Below are 22,997 nucleotides of genomic sequence, written 5' to 3'. Positions count from 1 at the left end.
CTTTTCCATCTGGATGACCTCGGAAATACTATGACTGATGCTCACCACTGAATTCCTTCTCCAAGAACTGCAAAAACTCCTTCCGGCCCCGCTGGTCATTCAAGAGCTCCATAAAGTTAAAAGTCCACCGTTCCACCCGGAGTTTAGTCGGCATTGGGACCCTGATGTAAAAATTTTCACACCCTTATTCAAATGACATATATGATTTTCAAACCAAAAAATTGAAAGTGAAACAGAAATTTGGGCATTTTCAAAAATGTTGGCACCTTCCCGGATTCGATAGTGTTATTGTTTCAAAAGGTCTTAGAGTTTCAACCTGTTAGGCTGTAAGCCAAGCCAAGAGAAGACAATTCCGGAAAGTAAGCAGTTCCGTGACCCTTCAAGGACAGATCTCAATCTGTGAGTCGTCCTATGTAAGGAAGGACTGCAAAAACTAGAAGCAAATGGAAAAATTCCAAAAACAAGACTTCACATTTAGGAAGCGGTGCCAACATTTTTACATAAGACGGCATGTCGAATTTTTCAGTTAGTTTCCTGTGTTATACATACATGAGAGCATTCATGGTCCAGTACATGACATCATCGGTGATCCATGGGTTACTGGGAAGGCAGCCAGACATGATGGGATCGTGCGGGAGATATTGTTCGCTGAACTTGAGAAACCTACGAGAGAAGGGGGAAAAGAATGAACCACAAAGTAAAAAAGTACAGACGTTGCTGTAGATCTGTCTGGATTTTCTTAAACATTACCCCTCAAGGTCATGAATGAACCACATGGACCTTGGCCATCCAGATGTTCTACGAGCACAGACCTTCTTGAGGAGTACATTTTGTGCTCCAATTGGAACTTGAGGTTTCTTGGGTAAGTGATGGTGGACATTGCGATATGAGAAAGGGATGACCTCTCTTGTGGCTATAGAGTCCTTGAAATGAAAAATTGACCTCATGGTGGCCCCACTGCTTTCACAAGTGGGTGACATTGACCACCATGGATCACTTCTCCACTGGTAACAAAAGGAGGACCACACTGAGGGTTACATCCATTCCTACTCCTTGTAATAGGTAATTTTAAGAGAGATGCTACAGAAGGTGCAGAGTTGGGCGTCACACCCAAGCCTTGGTGCCAGATGGAAGTCATTATTGGCCCCTCTACGACGTAAGACTTAAGCGTTAAATATGGCACCTACCTTGTTGGCACTGATATGGAGTTTGCATTGGGGTCCGGGAGCTTCATGTTACATCTCTGGAGGTTATTACAAGGAGTAGAAAAGGATGGAGAACAAGTGCCAACCCCGAGATAGGTGGGTGTCGTAATATAAACCAGAAGGGGCCCCATTATAATTTCTGCTACTTGGATTAGCACACTAAACAAGGTCTGTACTACTTGCCAACACTCAAGGAACATCCAGGAGGCTCCTGAGAAAGAGGTGACCTTCCAGAGCCTCAGAAGAGTGGGCAAATCTCATGGGCCCCTGGACTTCTGCATCTTCTGGGCTCTCTTTCATTTCATGTGATGTAGGCACATGATGTCACTAAAAGGGCGTTCTGAGATAAGGTGTGGTCAATTGGGTGTAGCCACCCCCCCAAAATTTTGGTGGTGTGTGACCCGTGCCGTTCTCCAGAACCCAATGGTCTATAGTTACGTAGCTCACCCTTCCAGGCAGATGGACGATTTCACCCTCGTACGGGCCATGGCTTTTTTGAGATAATCCAACTGAAATAATCAAAAAATAATAATTTTTAACTTTGACTATATGTTATATCGTAACGAATTATTTCAACTTTCATGGGTAGTGTCACATGCCAGTGGGAGGAGCCTCTGGGTGACACAAACCTACAAAATATTCTAAAATATTATATTAGAAATTTACCTCTCTTTTATAATAATCAACGTTCCTTCCCTGAAAAACAAAGAATTGAAAAATCCTGAGCCTCCTGGGTCATGAACGGAATGCAAACTACAGTGAAGACTGACACAGTGGCAAACAGGGCAATGGGAGACGGTCAAAAATACATCATTCTGGTCTTTGAAGTGTTGGGTGCAATTCTTATGGGTACTGTAATGGCGCCCATTCATGATAGTCACTTATGAGGGTGACCAATATTCATTTTTTAAAAAATTCCAAAAATTTCCACTTTTGTTATTTGTTCCAAGTTTTACAATTTGACACCGGAATAAAAGTCAAAAGTCGTCTAAACAACTAAAAGTAATAAACTCACCAGCGGCAATGTGCCCGAGCAGCAGTTTCCTCTCTCCGGCCCACGTTCCATCACGTTTAGGCATCCTGGCTGAAATACACAGAAACAGATCAGGGAGAGTGGTGCTTAAAGGGGATGTTCTTGTTTAAAGGGGATGTCCACATATACACTACTTATAAGAAAAACTGCAGAATGGGGCTTGATTTTACACCCCATGTATTTAAGCCAAAAATTTCAGTTTCTGTCCTCCATACTTTATACTACAATTTTTTTTTTCAGATTGGCTGCCTTATAGCAGGAAGTCAGTCCATAGAGAGCTGATTTATATTACAGGAAGGACACAATGATACAAATTACAGGATTTAGAGTGAGAGGGAGGAGCCTCAAAGGGGAGGAGCATCCATAAAGGGGAGGAGCTTCAATAAAAGGGAGGGGTCTGTAATATGTCATTGTCAATAATTGCTTGAATCCTTCCATGATATTCTTACATCTTTTCCAAAATCTTCAAATTGTTCCTGTGCGAAGTCAGTTGCTTACATTAATTTTATGTCTGAACACGTGCCAAGAAGCGAGGCTATATTTAGCGTAATAAAAAAGAACGCCAGCAGCAGGATATAACGTGAAATTATACACATCTAATTATACGCCGCTCACACAAACCTTGTGCTTTTATACATACAACCGTGCCAAACATAAGAAATGGGGGAAACAGGGTGTCAAAGTCGTCTGAAGGCGACATGAAAGCACCAGCAGGGAGTTTTTTTCCTGGATCACAATTGCAAATATTGTGGCCTGGAAGATCAGACCCTACAATGAAAGACAAGCGTGGGAGAGAACGTACACGAGAACCTCCTGAGTGGGACAGATGTGGGGACGCAGCAGCAATGACTCACAACCTGCCGCTTCGTACCAGAACTGGAGCGCGGCGTGTGCGGTTTTATATGTAATGAGTTAAAAGGAGACTGAAATCTAAGAGAGATTCCTTTAGAATCTGAGGTTGTGCTCCGTCTTCTAAGTGGTTATGTTGTTCCCTAGCAACAAGCTTCACAGCCAGCAGGTGACTACCTTGGATTGCCCTGGACACCTATTATTCTGCAGAGGTGCTGAGGACCACATACCCTTGCTGAAAGCTGACAGTTGTGCTATGAACATACTGTATAATGAATCCACTGTATCTTACCGATGGTTTACTGACCAGCCAATACGCCTGCTCCTGGCACTCAATCACAATCCGGTCTCCTTTACGGCGCTGCTTGGCAGCCCTGTGTATTAAGGGAGATAGTACGGACAAGAATGTGATACAAGTAGTGAGGAGAATTGTATTATGAATATGACATTTGGGGTGTGCCGCCTAGTTGGATATGTACCAGAGGAGGGGGAGGTGCAGTGGGGACAACCTACAAGACAACCTTCAGGGATGGAACCATCTAAGACAACTCTGAAGGCAACCCTATAAAGCAACCCTGTCGAAGTGGGGAACCACCCTGTGGTGCGGGGCAACCTTATAAGACAACCCATAGGAGGTGGGGACACCACCCTCGGTGCAGGAAGCATACCCTAAAAGACAACCCTCGGGATGTGGAGGTGCAACCCTCTAAGACAACCCCCGGGTGCGCAAGGTAATCCTATAAGACAATCCTCAGGCAGTGGTGGTGCCACCATCAGGTTCAGGAGGCGACCCTATAAAGCAACGCTCAGGAAGTGGAGGTGCAACCCTCTAAGACAACCCCCGGGTGCGCGAGGCAATCCTATAAGACAACCCTCAGGAAGTGGTGGTGCTACCATCAGGTTCAGGAGGCAACCCTATAAAGCAACCCTCAGGAAGTGGAGGTGCAACCCTCTAAGACAACCCCCTGGTGCGCGAGGCAATCCTATAAGACAATCCTCAGGCAGTGGTGGTGCCACCATCAGGTTCAGGAGGCAACCCTATAAAGCAACCCTCAGGAGGTGGGGTGTCACCCTCGGGTGCGGGGGCAACTCTGTAAGACAACCCTCAGGAGGTGGGGGCGCCACCCAGGGTGCAGGAAGCCACCCTATAAGACAACCCTCAGGAAGTGGAGGTGCAACCCTCTAAGACAACTCTGGAGGCAGGGGCAACCGTCTAAGACAACCCCCGGGTGCGGGAGTCAACTCTATGAGACAACCCTCAGGAGGTGGGGGTAACCCTCTCAGACAATCTTTAGGAGGCAACTTTGTAAGACAACCGTCAGAAGATGGGGGTGCAATCCTTTAAGATAATTCTTTGGAGGCGGTATGGCAATTTACCCTCAAGAGGCAGGGGGAAACCCTCAGAAGGTGGGGGCAACCCTCTAAGACAACGTTAAGGAGGCAGAGGACAACTGTCTAACACAACCCTGGAAGATTGGGGGGCACAACCCTCTAAGATACCATAACTCTTTTGGAGGCGGTATGGCAACCCTCTAAAACAACCCTCTTATGGCCATAATACATGAGATCCTATAGTACTAATGAATCATAATCCTGCTCAAGTAAGGAACGTCTATAAGATCCAGTATCTCTATGATTCTCTGAGCAGATACACCATAGGGGCAAGAAGGGTTGTCATAGGGACAGATTACATTGCTATCACATTATCAACGCTGCAGGTTATGAACGGCCATACCTTTAATTTCTGACAGTAATGCACAAGATGGCTGCCTAGTATTTGTCAGCAGGCCTTCATATAGAGGGAAATAAATCAGATAAGTGCATATCCCGAAACACTGACTCAATGAAATGACGGGTTCCGGGATCCATTAAGCAGATTGTCTGGGGCGTCTAAAATATCAGAGTGTCCTAAAATCAAATTTCATGCGTAATCCTATATAACATGGCCGGCTGTAATAACTCTGCACAGTGTGCCGCCACCGCCGCGTGCTTCCGGGAAATTCCATACAAATATTCCACATGATCCTGAATTTTTCATGATGGATTTACATGAATATTTCATGCCTGCCGTCTGTATTAAGTATACTGCATAAACACGTTACTTATTTATGGAGGTTTAAAACGCACTTACAAAAATGCGTACGTGCCTCAAAGCGCGGCGCTCTATAGAAGATTTATCAGGGGCAAAAAGAGTACGTGTCTCGAAGCGCGGCGCTCTATGGAAGATTTACCAGAGCCAAAAATTGTACGTGCCTCGAAGCGCGGTACTCTATGGAAGAGCCAAAAAGCGTACGTGCTTCAAAGTACGCCACAATATGGCGAATATATCAGGGACGAAAAGACTACGGACCTCAAAGTGTAAGCATAACCCATGAGCCATTACAGTGCTTTTTTTGGAAGCAAGATGGAAAGTTTTTCTAGGTGACAACTCCAAACCTCATCAGAACTGCAGCAAAGCTATGACGATAAAAGATATACTAATTTTAACCCCTTAAATCTCAGCTCCTGTGGACCCTAGGTCGAAATAATTTGGAGGACTGAGAGATGAAGGACTACTCTTTCCAAAACCATATTTATAATATAGGGTGGAGTCCCCCTTTAACATCCTTTAAGATTGGCTATGACTACATATATGTTCTAATTTCCTTAAATTTCCAACATATGATGTTTCCACATGGTGCGTAAGGGAACCATGGCCCCTGATAGAGGTAGGGACCAGTTGCAGCTGCTATTTTTGAACCCCTTTTGGCTATCTACTAAATAGTTTCCCTTTATATTGGTGGTATATTGAAATTCCAGCTACCAGCTACCATGTACTATTTATAATACTGCCATGACCTTTGGGGCCCTGTCAGACACCAGGGCCTAGGTGTAAGTGCTACCCTTGAACCCCATATAGCTTCTGTAATAAGGATACAGATAACCACATGAGACATATTTTATGTCCAGATAAGGATTTCGTGGACGTTGGGATCAGGACGTGGTATGTCGGGCTGTTCTGACTTAATATAACATTACTACAAGCGTCCGACAAGTCCCAGCCCTTATTAAGAAAAGATATGAGACAGATTAGATGTGACATGTCCAATCCCTGCTCCCAGAACCCCAGGAGGCCTTGTAATACGAGGACCCTAATCTAATTAGGCCTAAAATGTCATCCAAAAAAGTACAAAAAATTCTACAACACTGACACACAGCCGTGCCCAGACCCCGTATCTTAATGGACATTGAGATGTTTGATAAGAGCCGTCATTACTGTCAGGACCTTGGCTATAGAGCTTCATTTTTTTGGGCCGGGGCTTTTGGGAAAATGAGACTTTAGGTATGACAACTGGCAACACTTATGGAAAGTTCTGCTCAGTGATAGGACCCTTAAAGGGGTTTATCGAGAACTAGTTATTGATGACCTAAGCTTAGGATCAGGAAGGGGTTGGACAGCCAAGACCTGTACTGATCAGCAGTGTTTGGGGAACACTGAATACACAGCACATATCATAGAGGCTGTTATTGGTATTGCAGCTCAGTCCCATTCTCTTGAATGGGACATAGCTGATAATGTGCCATGTGACCAATTGGCACAGGATAGAGGCACATCGCTGAAAGATGGGTGTACTGGGACCAATGCTAAGGATTGCCCATCAATATTTTAGCCCTGGAATACCTCTTTTTAAAGGGAATGTCTTGAAAGGAAGAGTAGAACATCTGAATGAAGTCAAATGAAACCTGGGATAGAAGGCAAGATTGATTAGTCCAAACAGTCCCTTAAAAGTTAATAACAGGGCTAGAAAAAGATAGCTCCACCCGTTAGACTCATAAGAAACAAGGCACTTCCTGTTTCCAAAGAGTCAGGTCTGAAGGATAATGCATCATGTGATCTTTCTTAGCCTTGAGACGCCATTCTCAATATATTCTCATATAAATCCCTCTTTAGATCAGCATTATTAAAGGGTAACTCCAAGCAAATAAATGGGATAGTCTACAAAGGTACATCTCGCTCTCTATAGGACCCAGCATGTCCATACATTACACAAAGACACCACAGATTTTAAAGTGTAACTTGCAATACTTTATTCCTCCCGTGGGGGCAGTGTAGTTAAACTGAACACTTGCTTCCAGGTTTTCCAGCAGGACATTTTTTGGTCAGTTTATTGTTGAGGAACTTTTCTAACAAAAAAAAAGGACTATCCAAAGCAGACACACCCCTTTTAGAGCAATGAAATCTGTCATGTGATTGGCTGTCATGGGTCGCGCTCCACTTTTTGCCTGCATTCTCATAAATGAGACGTTGCGTCTACAAACCTGATCTGTTCTCTTGCTTGCATCACCACAAAGTCCCAGGTGTGGTTAATTCTCTTGTGCAGCTGATTATAATTATCCTGTGAGATCCCATGGAAAAAAATAATGGATGACATACACAGAAGAAGACAGATCCATGTCCCTACGGTGCACTACAGGCAGAATACACACATGGTGACGTACCTACAGGACAGTTAAAGGGGACCTGTCAACTTTCCTGATATGTCTGTTCTGGAACATCTTTTCTTACAACTTTGCATTGTGTTGTTCCTCTGTTATTCCTCCTGTAACTGTATGACTAGACTTACAGCTGGGTGATCACTAATCTTAACATTAGTGGTTTCCATAGATGTGCATTCAGTGTTTGTAATGTCAAATTTTGAAGGGACAAAATAAATGCTTACACCCATTTGTCAATGTAGCCGTATATTTCCAGGAGGCATCACAGAGGAACTGCACAATGTAACATTCTACATGAAGATGCTTTAGCATTATATTTTAGGCAGATTACATTAATTTACTAAAAATGACATGTCAGGAGAGGAGACAGATCTTTATATGGCAAAGCCTTTTAAAAATAGTCATATCTGTACCTGATAAAGCTGGGTGACAACCGATATGACCACCATTACAAATCTAGTCTTCTTAGACTCCCTAAAGGCATATGTATCTATAGCCGTATTTCCCTCACCTCTATTAATTCATCAATAGCTCCTTTGAATAGGAGAGCTGAGTGTCAACCTCGTAGGGAGCGGCCATATTGATTGTTACCCAACTTTACCTATCAATGCCAAAAAAAATCTGATTAATCACTGACCTTCTCATACTCCACCAAGTCTCCTTGCTTCCTGATATTTTTTTTTGCAAGATAAATGGCTGAAAATATGAAAATAGAATCAGTAACTTGAACCTAAAGAAAATTTTAGTCTAAATGTGCAAGACATTATTAAGCCCCACCCCTGCTCCACCCACGAGGAACAAACTCTATGGGATTCTCATAAAAATGGGACAGTTGGAAGAAATAGTTACTCGAGTCACAGGTTTTACAGGACCATTCCATTAGGGCACCTAGGACCATAGGCCAAATCTTTGTCCCACCCAGGAGCACCAGTAAATGCAACAGGAGTGCCCATTTTATAGTATATTCACATAGGCTACAACCGTGCTCCACCCAGGAGCACCTATAAATACAGCAAGTGTGCCCATTTTATGGTAATTTACATAAGCCATGACCCTGCTCCACTAAGGACCATTCTGTAAATACAGAAAGAATGCCCATATTATAGTATATTTGCATAAGCCACACCCCTATTCCATCCAGGAGCACCTGTAGATACAGCCCATTTAATGTCATATTTGCATAAGTCACACCCCTACTCCACACAGGAGCACCTGAAAACAGCAAAGATTCCTATTTCATGACATATTTGCATAAGCCATGCCCATGCTCCACCCAGGAGCACTTGTAAATACTTAAAGAGTGCTCAAGATGGGGCATATTTGCATATCAAACCTCTATGGACTGGGGCAATCACACAAAAAAAAAGTGACATTTGGGAGGTATAGTTACTTAAGTCACAGTTTAGGGACCACTGCATTAGGGGACCTTACAGAAACTAAACCAGTATAGACAATGTCAGGAACTATTGTCCCACCCACGAGGAGCAGACTCTGAAATTGTCTACCAGGAGCACTATAGGGCTTATGTATCAGTAACTTTACAAATAATGCAATATATCAATTGTTACGCATAAAATAGTGCAAAAATATAAGTCTTAGTTACCATAGTCCAGCTCTGTGGCCGGCCATTTATTGGTAGTCCAGAAATATGGGGTCTGGAAGAAAAAAAAATTGCATAAATTAGTGAATTGTAAATAGGTGACCCTATTAGAAGAAAGGGAAGGAGAAGGCTGCAATTTTGGAATTATTAGGATGGATCTCATAATAGTGTAAGGATGGTATAGGGCCCGGCATCCCTATAGAGCCCATGCTGGGAGCTGGTAAGTGACAGGAGTCAGTAGGGCCGGATCCCGTAACCTATTTAAATCAATCTCCTTCCTGCACACTCTTCTCATTGTCTTCTAAGAGCCTGAAGAGAAGCAGCTTCACGTCTACCAGGCTTATAGTCTCCAAGACAGATTGCGGTAATAACAGGGGATGGCAGCGCATCTTGCCATGTTGGGCAGTGCTCCTGTCAAAATAAATATGCTGTCGCCTTAACAAGGAACACAAGATATTCATAGCCCCAAAATGTAACTGACATAATCTCCTTATTCTTTCCAAATTTAGCAGCACGCTCCTTACAGGCATCATTATTAATCAGTGCAAAACACCTCATTTGTTACAATGAATCCTGCCTGAAGACTGACACAGCACTATCACTTAAAGGGCAAGTCCACTCACTACAAATATCAACGCCATGGTGCAGTAATCATTACATGGTAGATACTGAAGCCTATGAACAAGAATGAAACTACTATAATGCTGTCCACTATGTATAAGTAAAGTTACTATAATACTGCTCTTATGTACAAGAATATAACTACTATAATACTACTCCTATGTACAAGAATATAACTACTATAATACTGCTCCTATGTACAAGAATATAACTACTATAATACTACTCCTATGTACAAGAATATAACTACTATAATACTGCTCCTATGTACAAGAATATAACTACTATAATACTGCTCCTATGTACAAGAATATAACTACTATAATACTGCTCCTATGTACAAGAATATAACTACTATAATACTGCTCCTATGTACAAGAATATAACTACTATAATACTGCCCCCTATGTATAAGAAGATAATTACTATAATACTACCTCCTATGTACAAGAATATAACTACTATAATACTGCTCCTATGTACAAGAATATAACTACTATAATACTACCTCCTATGTACAAGAATTTAACTACTATAATACTGCTCCTATGTACAAGAATATAACTACTATAATACTGCCCCCTATGTACAAGAATATAACTACTATAATACTGCTCCTATGTACAAGAATATAACTACTATAATACTGCCCCCTATGTATAAGAAGATAATTACTATAATACTGCCCCCTATGTAAAGTATCACCAAGTATGGGTAAGTAAAATAAATAAAGTTTCCTCATCTTCTATAGTTAGAACTTTCCTTCCTGCTCGGATTATTCATGGTGTGGCTGAATCTATTCTGATCCTCGCTATTTGCAGCCTCTACAATACTCCAGGGCATTACAGTCCAATTATCTTTCAATCTTCTTGGGAAAATCTGATGAGAGAGAAGCCTGGAGGCAGAAAACATGTTGATTCCTGATTTAGAGGATGCACAGGAAATGAAAGCAGAAGGGTTAATCGATAATGTGCCACAATGAAGAATCGGCCCGAACACTGTCACTAATGTTGACCATTAGCCGCTAACTGCTCTGCATTATATCTCTGGATCTGGTCTGCTTGCTCTTTACTCCACACACATAGATCAATAAGTACTTAGGAATCACAATGTTGTGCTGTTCAGAAAACAACTCACTACACTATCAGGACACGGGGCGATTCGATGCCTGGAATTTTAAATGAAATTTTACCTGCACTACCCCCTATAACCACTAGATGGAGAACTACCAGGATTACTTTATTACATAATTTGTGTACTAACTTGGGCAGTAATTGCATATACCATATGACATAATTTCTCACACGGAGTCTGAGCCCCACTGACTAGAGTGACGCAGCCCATCCACCACTGTAGAACAAGTTCTTAAGGGTAAAATAATACAATATTACACCAGTGGTCAGCTGAGATTTACCTGAAATCTGTAAGGGGAATCATCTGCTCTAAGAACAAGATTCCTGGGGTCCTTCAGAGGATAAATGTAACCGTACTTGACAAGCAAATTTCCAAGATGCAGCGCTTCTATTAAAAAAAAAAAAAATAGTTGTAATAAATACATTTTAGGAATAAAAATTCTAAAACCACCAGCAATTCTAAAAAATATATTTTGCAGAATATGTTAAACTATTACTGTATGTACTAAAGAATTAATTTTGAAAAACCTTCAAAAATCCCTTTTGTCTTATATTGATTGCAACCCGTCTGATGCCTGTGACAAACTGGGAAGACATCTTTGCCCAGGCATGGATGGCTTAAAGGGAGTGTATCACCAGACCCCGGCCTATCACCCCAACCCCACAGATAGATAGGTTAGGGTCACCTGAATCAAACAGTGTTTTCCCCTTGTGAATCGGAGCCTCTGTTGACGAGATATTGCTGTTTATTCAATATGCAAATTAGCTCTTTAAAGCAATAAGGGGGGCGCCATTGCTTTAACGAAATATCAGGCAACGGCAATATCTCAGCAACCGAAGCACCGATTCTTATGGGGTAAACACCGTCTGATTCAGGTGACCCTAACCTATCTACCTGTGTGGTTGGTTTGATATGTTGCATTCTGGTGACAGACCCCCTTTAAGCCCCTCACCAGCTCTAGTCTACCCCCTCCGTGACGTCCCTATGGTCTAATACGAACAGGCATTGTCTTTTAACAGTATTTAGGTATTAAGGTCACGTTACCTATAAGCTTGTAAAATTTTGCTATTGGTTTTTAATTTTTTTTTTTTAGTTTTTTTTATTTTTACGCACCAAAGATTTTCCAGCTACAAAGTGGATTAGTGGTACAGTCATGTGATTTTTTGGAATTTCTTATCTTAGTATAACAGCCGAGTTTTCTATTCAGGCCATGAAAGAACCGAAATAATAGAGAATTATTTCTGTATGTAAAAAAAAAAAAAAAAAAAAAAAATGAATAAAAAAATTAAAAAAAACATTAATTAGTAATAAAAGCAGCAAAAATTAATATATGTATATACAGTGTGTGATTCCCCAGCCTTTGCTGAAGCACATTAACGCCGCCTCGCTCGCCCTCACTCATTTCATGCATAATTAAAGAGCCCTGATGATGTAAGACTCCCTAATCTGTAATGGAACAGACATTAGTATCGCTACCCGCCAATGCCAAGCGTTTTGTTTTCCCACACAAAACGTGGAGACAGATGCTGAGTGAGTCCGAACCTGCGCCATCACAAACACCCTCATCCTCCTGCCAAAAGCTTCAGCGTGACTATCTTATGGATATAGAAATATTATTTAACAAAACAATAAAAAAGGTTAAAAAAAATTCCAAAAATTCAACTTTTTATTTTTATAGCAATCCATAAACGACCGACAATAAGACATAAAGAGTCCTATCATAGTACCAGGTATTAGTGCTACCCTGGACACAAGGGTCTCCTGGTGCCATTTTCTTACCCCCTTGTTTGGTAATAATGAAGACCTCCCAGAGAGGAGAGTTTGGGGCTGTTCCAAAAGGGCTGGGCCCCTCTCTCCAAGGGGCACATAGCAGTTGCATGGTCGATCTATACCTTTGTCTTTATGCATAGGACTATATAACTAGGAAAAGCTTGGTGACAACCTGTATGACCACCATTAACGTATCTATAGGGGTTGTCAAAAGTGATTTGTGGCTCTCTCCCATATAACTTCATAGCTAGCCTGTCTTGGTGCCCTAGTGTGGGCCATATTGGTTAATGTAAGGGTGACAATATTGATTACTATAATGGTGACTATATTGGTTACTGCAATGGTGACTATATTGGTTGGTGTAATGGTGACCATATTGGCTACTGCAATGGTGTCCATATTGCTTGGTGTAATGGTGACCTTATTGCTTGGTGTAATGGTGACCATATTGGTTACTGCAATGGTGACCATATTGGTTGGTGTAATGGTGGCCATATTGCTTGGTGTAATGGTGGCCATATTGCTTGGTATAATGGTGGCCATATTGCTTGGTGTAATGGTGGCCATATTGCTTGGTATAATGGTGACCATATTGGTTACTGCAATGGTGACCATATTGCTTGGTGTAATGGTGGCCATATTGCTTGGTATAATGGTGACCATATTGGTTACTGCAATGGTGACCATATTGGTTGGTGTAATGGTGGCCATATTGCTTGGTGTAATGGTGGCCATATTGGTTACTGCAATGGTGACCATATTGCTTGGTGTAATGGTGGCCATATTGCTTGGTATAATGGTGACCATATTGGTTACTGCAATGGTGACCATATTGGTTGGTGTAATGGTGGCCATATTGCTTGGTGTAATGGTGACCATATTGCTTGGTATAATGGTGACCATATTGGTTACTGCAATGGTGGCCATATTGGTTGGTGTAATGGTGGCCATATTGCTTGGTGTAATGGTGGCCATATTGGTTACTGCAATGGTGACCATATTGCTTGGTGTAATGGTGGCCATATTGGTTACTGCAATGGTGACCATATTGCTTGGTATAATGGTGACCATTTTGGTTCCATAATGATGGCCATATTGCTTACTGTAATGGTAATCACATTGGTTGCTGTAATGGTGGCCATGTTGGTTGCTCAAAAACGGTCAACCTATAGATGTATAAAGAAACAGACCTTCAATGGTATCTGCCCCCAGAATGAGCCCCTTTAAGCCAATCAAATATCTGTTGTGGCCCTAATCTAAAGAGTGGGTTCCTACTAACAGAGGTGAGGGAGATACTGTAAATAGTAGGACCACGCTTTCAACCAAATGTTACTCCTCTCATCTTTTCCATGAAGACTCGTGGAGGCCATATCATTTTGGGATTATTGTTTTGATGCAAGACTCCAGTGGAAGACACTGCATGGGATTGGAGACACTACATTGTGGCCCTAAGGTTTCCCACTATGTATACAGACATGGCATAACTGACTGATTAGCAGGGGTGCGACTGCTGAGACCCCCACCAATCCAAAAAGAAAAATAGCCGTGACCCTATAACTTCTGTATACCATACTCTGGGGATGAAGGCCAACCCAAAAAGTGCAATGTGTGAAGCCTAGCATGGGCCACAGGTGTAGGGTAATTAAAAGAGTGTTGTAGTCCATTACTATACAGATCAATGGGGTTCCAGAGGTCGGACCCTCAAAGACTTTTATGCAAACCCCGTCCTACCACTGCCATAAATCTATGTGGTGGAAATCCTCTGTAATTGGCGCCCGGTTCTTTTCATCTCTCCTCATTAAATCCAATCTGATGTTAATGGCGGCCGCGAGGTCCAAGGAGACTTCAATCGAATGTATGTCGGCTGCCCTATAAATCCCTTATATCAGCCTGGAACCTATACAGAAGAAATTCAGCTGACTTATTTATCTCACTTTCCTAATTCTTCAAAACCCGTCCAATCTCTAAGCAGCACAAGGAACGCGATGTAAAGCCGCCCGCAATTTATCGCGTTACAGAAATCTCTGCAAATTAATTTCTCTGCCTTTTATGCATTAAGCAGATGAAAGAATTTCTAGAGGGAATAAACGAAGCGGAAAAAACTGTGACCATAAAAAAATAAAACGGATGGGCGGGGGTCCCAGGGGTCCGGGAGACTTGGAAACACTGTAACTACTATTACTGTTACTTCTAGGCCAGGGGCTCTTGGGGAATTCTGTCTATTTATTCTGTAATTAGTCTATAAAGATTAGTTATTATTTTAGCACCTGCACATGTCAATCGGGAAGCTCGGCCTATAAATGGATACTTGGAATCGGCAACACACAGTGAAGGCGGCCATGTTGGTTTTAGAAATGAAGCATGCATCCCATAGCAGCCAACTGGCTCATAATACTCAGGCATTATGTCAATACACAAAGTATTGACCGCAAATGAACCAGAACACATAAGGGGTGGAGCTTATGTTAATATGCATCAAATTGTTTCCTGTATATAGTGGAAGTTCGAAAGTAGATCAAGGGCAAGATTAGAAAACATATGCTCTGTCTGTTAGTGTTAGTTAATTAGTGTTAGTGTGTTGGTTAGTCTTAGTTAGTCTTAGTGTGTTATTATTAGTTAGTGTTAGTGAGTTAGTTAGCGTTAGTGGTAGTGTGTTAGTGTTAGTTAGTGGTAGTGTGTTAGTGTGTTAGTTAGTGTTAGTGTGTTAGTTAGTGTTAGTGTGTTAGTGTTAGTGTGTTAGTGTTAGTGTTAGTGTGTTAGTTAGTGTTAGTGTGATAGTGTTAGTGTGTTAGTGTTAGTGTGTTAGTTAGTGTGTTAGTGTGATAGTGTTAGTGTGTTAGTTAGTGTTAGTGTGTTAGTGTTAGTGTGTTAGTGTTATTATTAGTTAGTGTTAGTGAGTTAGTTAGCGTTAGTGGTAGTGTGTTAGTGTGTTAGTGTTAGTGTGTTAGTGTTAGTTAGTGTTAGTGTGTTAGTGGTAGTTAGTGTTAGTGTGTTAGTGTGTTAGTGTTAGTGTTAGTGTGTTAGTGGTAGTTAGTGTTAGTGTGTTAGTTAGTGTTAGTGTGATAGTGTTAGTGTGTTAGTTAGTGTTAGTGTGTTAGTGTTATTGAGTTATTGTTAATTAGATAGTGTTAGTTAGTGTAAGTGTGATAGTGTTAGTGAGTTATTGTTAATTAGATAGTGTGTTAGTTAGTTATTAGTAGTGTTGAGAGAATAGTATTCGTATCCTAGTTTCGAATACCTCACTCCCATAGGTATGCATTGAAGCCAGCCGGCGCTTAACCCCTTCGCAATTGGCCGCTCCCATGCATTCCTATGGGAGCGGAGGTATTCGAATCTAGGATTCGAATAGTATTTGCATCAACACTATTAGTTAGTGTTAGTGTAATAGTGTGTCAGTGTTAGATAGGAAAGGAGGGAAAAGTATGGTGAAAACGGTGAGCTGAGAAACAAAAACTGATGACCACGGTACATACCGTATATAATGTTCTAAGAATATTATACGGCTATATTCACACACATGCATCAAAAATGCACAAAACAGTACGTTTCTATCTAAACTTTTTGAGACATTTTTAGGTGCCGGTGCTCATAAATAGCCAAAATAACTACAAAATATTATCTTTTTATTTTTTGCCACAATCATAAAATTATTTTCCACAAAATTCCTTCCAAAATTGTAACCAATTGTTGAGGAGCCTAAAGCATCCTGAAAGCCTGGCTGAATCAACTATTCAATGTGTGAAAGAAAAAAGAAATTAAAAAAATAGCATAAAAGGAAAAATATTAAAAATTAAAAAAAGGAACAATAAACAAAAAAACACCAAAGCTGACTAAAAACTAACAAAAAAAACATATAGCCTGGTGTGGATGGGGAATAACGCCCAAATTATTGTAATATGGTTTTTTTTATAGGTAATGGCAGAAGATAGGATATTAAATGGACTTTTACATAAGGGAGGGGGAGGAGGGGGATGCAGCAGTTCAGAAAAATTCTCGATTCTCTTAGCTAATGAGACATTATGTAAGGCTTTTTGGCACTAACGAAGCTTCAAGTCATGTAAAATGAGCTAAAGAAGTGAAGCGAAGCAAGGACTGAACACAACGGCGGTGCACGGAGATATAATACACATCTGCTTCGGAGAGAATATGTTTGTGCAGATTCCTGCTGGATTGTGTGCACAGTTTTAGTTTAGGTTGCCTAGCAACGGCTCAACTTCCTGTCTGGGTGACCACCATTACAGCACATGCAGCTATGTGTATAGAAGTGGTCACAGAAAGTTGTATCTGCTGTATAACAGACTGTCTCCTCGTGTCACACTGATATAGGAAAGAGGGGGCAAAATATAGCAATAAAGAAGGATACATTCTACATTATATTTGGTTTCAATTAATAAAAGCAAAGGTTTTACTCCTAATTAAAGGGGATGTGATCATGAGCTCCACTTTTCTCATGCAGTGACGTCACGTCCATAGGTCACATGACCATGTTGGAGCTAAGCGAATCAAAGGGGCTGAACTGCAACGCCAAGAACGGCCACTATGCACTGTACAGCGCTCTGGTTAGCAAGTAGCGAAGAGGCCACAGAAATCATTGTCATAGTCCAAGACAATGCCATTAAGGAGACACAATTGTCAGTGTCCATATCCTCAGGGGCGGGTCTGTCAATCAATGTTCATAGCATACTCTGTAATTTCAGGACCACCCCCACCCAGCTCCTCCTCCATAAGAACACAGCCTGTTATTCTCCGCTTATTCTTCGCACCATCTAAGTATGACCGGCCGCCAGCCTCCAGGCCTCTTACTGAATGTGAGAGACACCTCAGCTGTGTCCTTTGTTACTAGGAAGAAACCTAAATATATCTACATATATCGCTGTATAAACACACCGTATATCAGTCACTGACCTTCATCACTGATGGACAACTTCTGTATGAGCCACTCCACAACATCATTACCTGGAAGGAAGAGAAAACGGGTCAATGGCAATGAGTCGAAACGCAATAAACTAGTCGTATACTGTGCCACATCTATCCCCCAAACCGAAATATAACCCCAATACTCCAAGTGTGGACCCAATATATATGTAAATGTCTTATTACAATATCATCAATTCTGCTCAATAATATCTGCTCATTGTTTTAAATAATATGTAATATACAAGATCATAGGAAGTAGTCACTGAGGATACAGGAAGAAAGCAGAAAAGAGAAAGTTCTAAAAATACCTCACAGCCATAGTCATATAACTGCTATATCCATTATAGTAGTTATATTGTAGTACATAGGAGCAGTATTATAGTAGTTATATTGTAGTACATAGGGGCAGTATTATAGTAGTTATATTGTAGTACATAGGAGCAGTATTATAGTAGTTATATTCTTGTACATAGGAGCAGTATTATAGTAGTTATATTCTTGTACATAGGAGTAGTATTATAGTAGTTATATTCTTGTACATAGGAGCAGTATTATAATAGTTATATTCTTGTACATAGGAGTAGTATTATAGTAGTTATATTCTTGTACATAGGAGCAGTATTATAATAGTTATATTCTTGTACATAGGAGGTAGTATTATAGTAGTTATATTCTTGTATATAGGAGCAGTATTATAGTAGTTATATTGTAGTACATAGGAGCAGTATTATAGTAGTTATATTCTTGTACATAGGAGCAGTATTATAGTAGTTATATTCTTGTACATAGGAGTAGTATTATAGTAGTTATATTCTTGTACATAGGAGCAGTATTATAATAGTTATATTCTTGTACATAGGAGTAGTATTATAGTAGTTATATTCTTGTACATAGGAGCAGTATTATAATAGTTATATTCTTGTACATAGGAGCAGTATTATAGTAGTTATATTCTTGTACATAGGAGCAGTATTATAATAGTTATATTCTTGTACATAGGAGTAGTATTATAGTAGTTATATTCTTGTACATAGGAGCAGTATTATAATAGTTATATTCTTGTACATAGGAGTAGTATTATAGTAGTTATATTCTTGTACATAGGAGCAGTATTATAATAGTTATATTCTTGTACATAGGAGCAGTATTATAGTAGTTATATTCTTGTACATAGGGGGCAGTATTATAGTAGTTATATTCTTATACATAGGAGTAGTATTATAGTAGTTATATTCTTATACATAGGAGTAGTATTATAGTAGTTATATTCTTGTACATAGGAGTAGTATTATAGTACTTATATTCTTGTACATAGGAGCAGTATTATAGTAGTTATATTCTTGTACATAGGAGCAGTATTATAGTAGTTATATTCTTGTACATAGGAGCAGTATTATAATAGTTATATTCTTGTACATAGGAGCAGTATTATAGTAGTTATATTCTTGTACATAGGAGCAGTATTATAATAGTTATATTCTTGTACATAGGAGCAGTATTATAATAGTTATATTCTTGTACATAGGAGCAGTATTATAGTAGTTATATTCTTGTACATAGGAGTAGTATTATAGTAGTTATATTCTTGTACATAGGAGCAGTATTATAGTAGTTATATTCTTGTACATAGGAGCAGTATTATAGTAGTTATATTCTTGTACATAGGAGCAGTATTATAATAGTTATATTCTTGTACATAGGAGCAGTATTATAGTAGTTATATTCTTGTACATAGGAGCAGTATTATAATAGTTATATTCTTGTACATAGGAGTAGTATTATAGTAGTTATATTCTTGTACATAGGAGCAGTATTATAATAGTTATATTCTTGTACATAGGAGTAGTATTATAGTAGTTATATTCTTGTACATAGGAGCAGTATTATAATAGTTATATTCTTGTACATAGGAGCAGTATTATAGTAGTTATATTCTTGTACATAGGGGGCAGTATTATAGTAGTTATATTCTTATACATAGGAGCAGTATTATAGTAGTTATATTCTTGTACATAGGAGTAGTATTATAGTACTTATATTCTTGTACATAGGAGCAGTATTATAGTAGTTATATTCTTGTACATAGGAGCAGTAGTATAGTAGTTATATTCTTGTACATAGGAGCAGTATTATAGTAGTTATATTCTTGTACATAGGGGGCAGTATTATAGTAGTTATATTCTTATACATAGGAGTAGTATTATAGTAGTTATATTCTTATACATAGGAGTAGTATTATAGTAGTTATATTCTTATACATAGGAGTAGTATTATAGTAGTTATATTCTTGTACATAGGAGTAGTATTATAGTAGTTATATTCTTGTACATAGGAGTAGTATTATAGTACTTATATTCTTGTACATAGGAGTAGTATTATAGTAGTTATATTCTTGTACATAGGAGTAGTATTATAGTAGTTATATTCTTGTACATAGGAGTAGTATTACAGTAGTTATATTCTTGTACATAGGGGGTAGTATTAGTAGTATTATAGTAGTTATATTCCTGTACATAGGGGTCAGTATTATAGTAGTTATATTCTTGTACATAGGAGTAGTATTACAGTAGTTATATTCTTGTACATAGGGGGTAGTATTATAGTCGTTATATTCCTGTACATAGGAGGTAGTATTATAGTAGTTATATTCTTGTACATAGGGGTCAGTATTATAGTAGTTATATTTTTGTCCATGGGTGGCAGTATTATAGTAGTTAGTTTGCTTTATCATGTAACATTCTGGAATTGAGTTTTATGTACAGAGCAAAAAGCAAAGTACAGTACAAACTAATACTCAGAACCTCCTACCATATAAAAAAATATATAAATTGGCGCCAAGGCAGTAGTTCTCTTGAGACAGTCTGGCTTTTCTTGGATCTTCCTCACAATCAGCTGACGGAGCAGACAGAGAAGAGTTTTCTTTATTCTGCTAGTGGCCAAGAAATTAGCTATAAGGTGTTCACAGAACAGTCTGAGATATGACAGCAGTGTGTACATGGCTGCAGGTCAAGGAGTTGAAGGAGTCTACATAACATACCGTAGGGTCTCTCAGTTGCTGTGTATAATACTGTCTTACAGTCTTACATTCTTGCTGATGAGCTCCAGAGATTCTACAGGGTCAATAACAATGTTAAGAGGCTTTTATCTGCACAAAGGTGCACTCAGATTGTTGATGTTCTCCAATCCATTCCCATTAACAGATGGAAGATTTGGAGAGCGGTGCTGGGGGGTGTTATCTCTCTATAGATCTTAAAAGCTAATTTCATATACAGTATATAAAAAATTCCAAAACTTTGTCCTTGATAATCCTGTTAGTAAATTATAGCCAGGGGCCTGGCTACAGGGGGGCCAAGGGTAGCAGTCGCTACTGGGCTCTGGATCCAGAATGGGCCCCGGAGTCCCTCTGCCACATAAAATAAGGCACTTGGTAGGGGCCCCATTATGGATTCTGCATTGCGACCCAGGAGCTTCACATTTCGCCTCTGATTATAACGGCTCTCCATTTTGGACAAACCTCTTTTTGTTCCAGGCGCCGAGGCTGAGGCCTGGAACATGTGTTGTGGGCGTGGTAATGACATTTTAATTATTTTTTTTTATTTAACTTTTTTTATTTATTTATTTTTTCATTTTTACACATTGTGCCCCCCCTTCAGGTCCTAATAGACCTTTGAGAGACATTTTAACATTACTTTTTACTGATACATTACAGTATCCTAGGACTTCCTGCAGTTCCTTCAGCAGATCACATGATCGCTGGGTCCAGAGGGATCCACATCATGGCAACTCTAATAGCTATGAGCACTGGGTATACAGAGATTGGGAAGGCAGAGATAGTAGTAAAATGTCCCTGCCTTCTCTCTGGAGAGGCCGGCTGTCACTGACAGTCAACTCCCCGCTCCATTAGTTGTACAATCTGTACATGTACAAGAGGTCCTTGCATCGGGCTGTCAGAAACAAGTCAAATCGGCCGTTCACTACCTAACTGATCAGTGATTACCTCCAACAGCAAGTAATGAATTTCCCTGCAGCACCACCACAGGAAGAATGAAGTATTACACAGATCAAGAGGGTGTCCATGTAATGTACAACGGTGTTGGGTCCTCCAGGTCAAGAGACGCTCTTTAGATCCCTCCATTACTAGGCAAACATCCTCTCTAAATTGCGATATTCGCAGCGGGGCCCATCCCTCTTGCTTAAAGATGTCTAAAAGGGTGAAGAAGTTTTAAGCTGCCCCCATGTCCCCATCTCCATGTTCCTCATCATGAAAGCTGGCAATCTGTTCAATGCAATTGACTTCTTACTCTAACAAGACAAGTGCCACTTATGTTTCCTGCATTTTTCCCGGGTTATTTTTACCAGCAGCCAGGTTTAGCTTCTCAGAAAAGAGCAGGTGCCCAGGAGGATGCGAAGGAAATTAAAAAAAGTCCCACAAGTGTGATCGAGACTCAGGGGTTTAATTATCTTAATGAAACAGCTCGGTAATGAAGCAAAACGCTGCAATCTTCTACAGTGTACCATAAAGTATAACTGTAAACCAAGATAAGACGTAACTGGGGACACGAAACCGAGCACAAGCCCTGGTCAGAACCGGGCAGCTCTTAAAGAGAAACCGACATCACATTGTTGCCTGTTTACTAATGCATATTATAATTAAATTATATTACCTCCTGGCCACTAGATGTCAGCATAACATACAATCTCTCTCCTGGAAAACCAACACCAACGCACTTTACGGCTTGCTGTGAAGTTAACATTTTAGTTCCTTAAATTACACAAAAATACTTTGTAATGGGATAAAGTAGCAGAAGACAACGTGTGATACAGTCAGGAATATACTCAATGCTTACTGGAGGACTGTGAGGCGTATGACCAACATTACATTAGCAATAGTAGCCGAACCAGCACACAGAAGGACTTTCCCTGAGATCCCCGTTCTCCAACGACTGACTCCGTTCATCCCCGTAATGTGAGACCTTCAGCCAATGAAGTGGCTGAATTAGCTCTCTGTACACTTCGTTGTAGTGACCCAACAGTTCGCCAAATCACCTGATCGACACTTGGCCCTGATAAAAGCAAAAGGGGTCCTGAAGACACTTGAGCTTTCAGGTCCTTAGGCAACACTTGACCCTGAATAGGATCTTGAAGTAAACTACCAGATAACTCACCTAACCATATTGCCATGTCCTATAGAGGATCCAGGAGCCATCCAAATGATCAGGTTTGGGGTAATGTCTGATTTACTATCTCTACTAAAGGGGATCTGAAATCCATCTAAGATTTCGGATGCTTGATCACTGTCGACTCCATAGTTATCCAGTGTGTGTCCATGCTGAGCATATTCTGTACAAACTTTCCACATAACTTGCACTTGAACATATGATAAAGTATAAAA

The 22,997-nt window shown here is 40.2% G+C and overlaps 1 protein-coding gene across 2 annotated transcripts in view; it reads right to left on the bottom strand.

The window, feature by feature from the left end:
- Positions 1–22,997, bottom strand: part of RGS11 (regulator of G protein signaling 11) — a 54,395-nt gene that overhangs the window by 14,181 nt on the left and 17,217 nt on the right. For both annotated transcript variants that reach the window (XM_075285409.1, XM_075285410.1), the window contains exons 3-13: positions 17,594–17,644; positions 11,199–11,305; positions 9,167–9,218; positions 8,201–8,259; positions 7,387–7,463; positions 3,380–3,461; positions 2,221–2,289; positions 1,872–1,901; positions 1,653–1,714; positions 550–663; positions 46–161 (exon numbers count right to left, since the gene is read on the bottom strand). In XM_075285409.1, the coding sequence (XP_075141510.1) occupies positions 46–161; positions 550–663; positions 1,653–1,714; positions 1,872–1,901; positions 2,221–2,289; positions 3,380–3,461; positions 7,387–7,463; positions 8,201–8,259; positions 9,167–9,218; positions 11,199–11,305; positions 17,594–17,644 (819 nt within the window). The remainder of the gene's footprint in view (positions 1–45; positions 162–549; positions 664–1,652; positions 1,715–1,871; positions 1,902–2,220; positions 2,290–3,379; positions 3,462–7,386; positions 7,464–8,200; positions 8,260–9,166; positions 9,219–11,198; positions 11,306–17,593; positions 17,645–22,997) is intronic.

The sequence above is a fragment of the Leptodactylus fuscus genome, chromosome 8, assembly GCF_031893055.1.
Source record: "Leptodactylus fuscus isolate aLepFus1 chromosome 8, aLepFus1.hap2, whole genome shotgun sequence".
In the NCBI taxonomy this organism is placed as follows: Eukaryota; Metazoa; Chordata; class Amphibia; order Anura; family Leptodactylidae; genus Leptodactylus; species Leptodactylus fuscus.
This window is presented reverse-complemented; position numbering and strand designations above follow the sequence as displayed.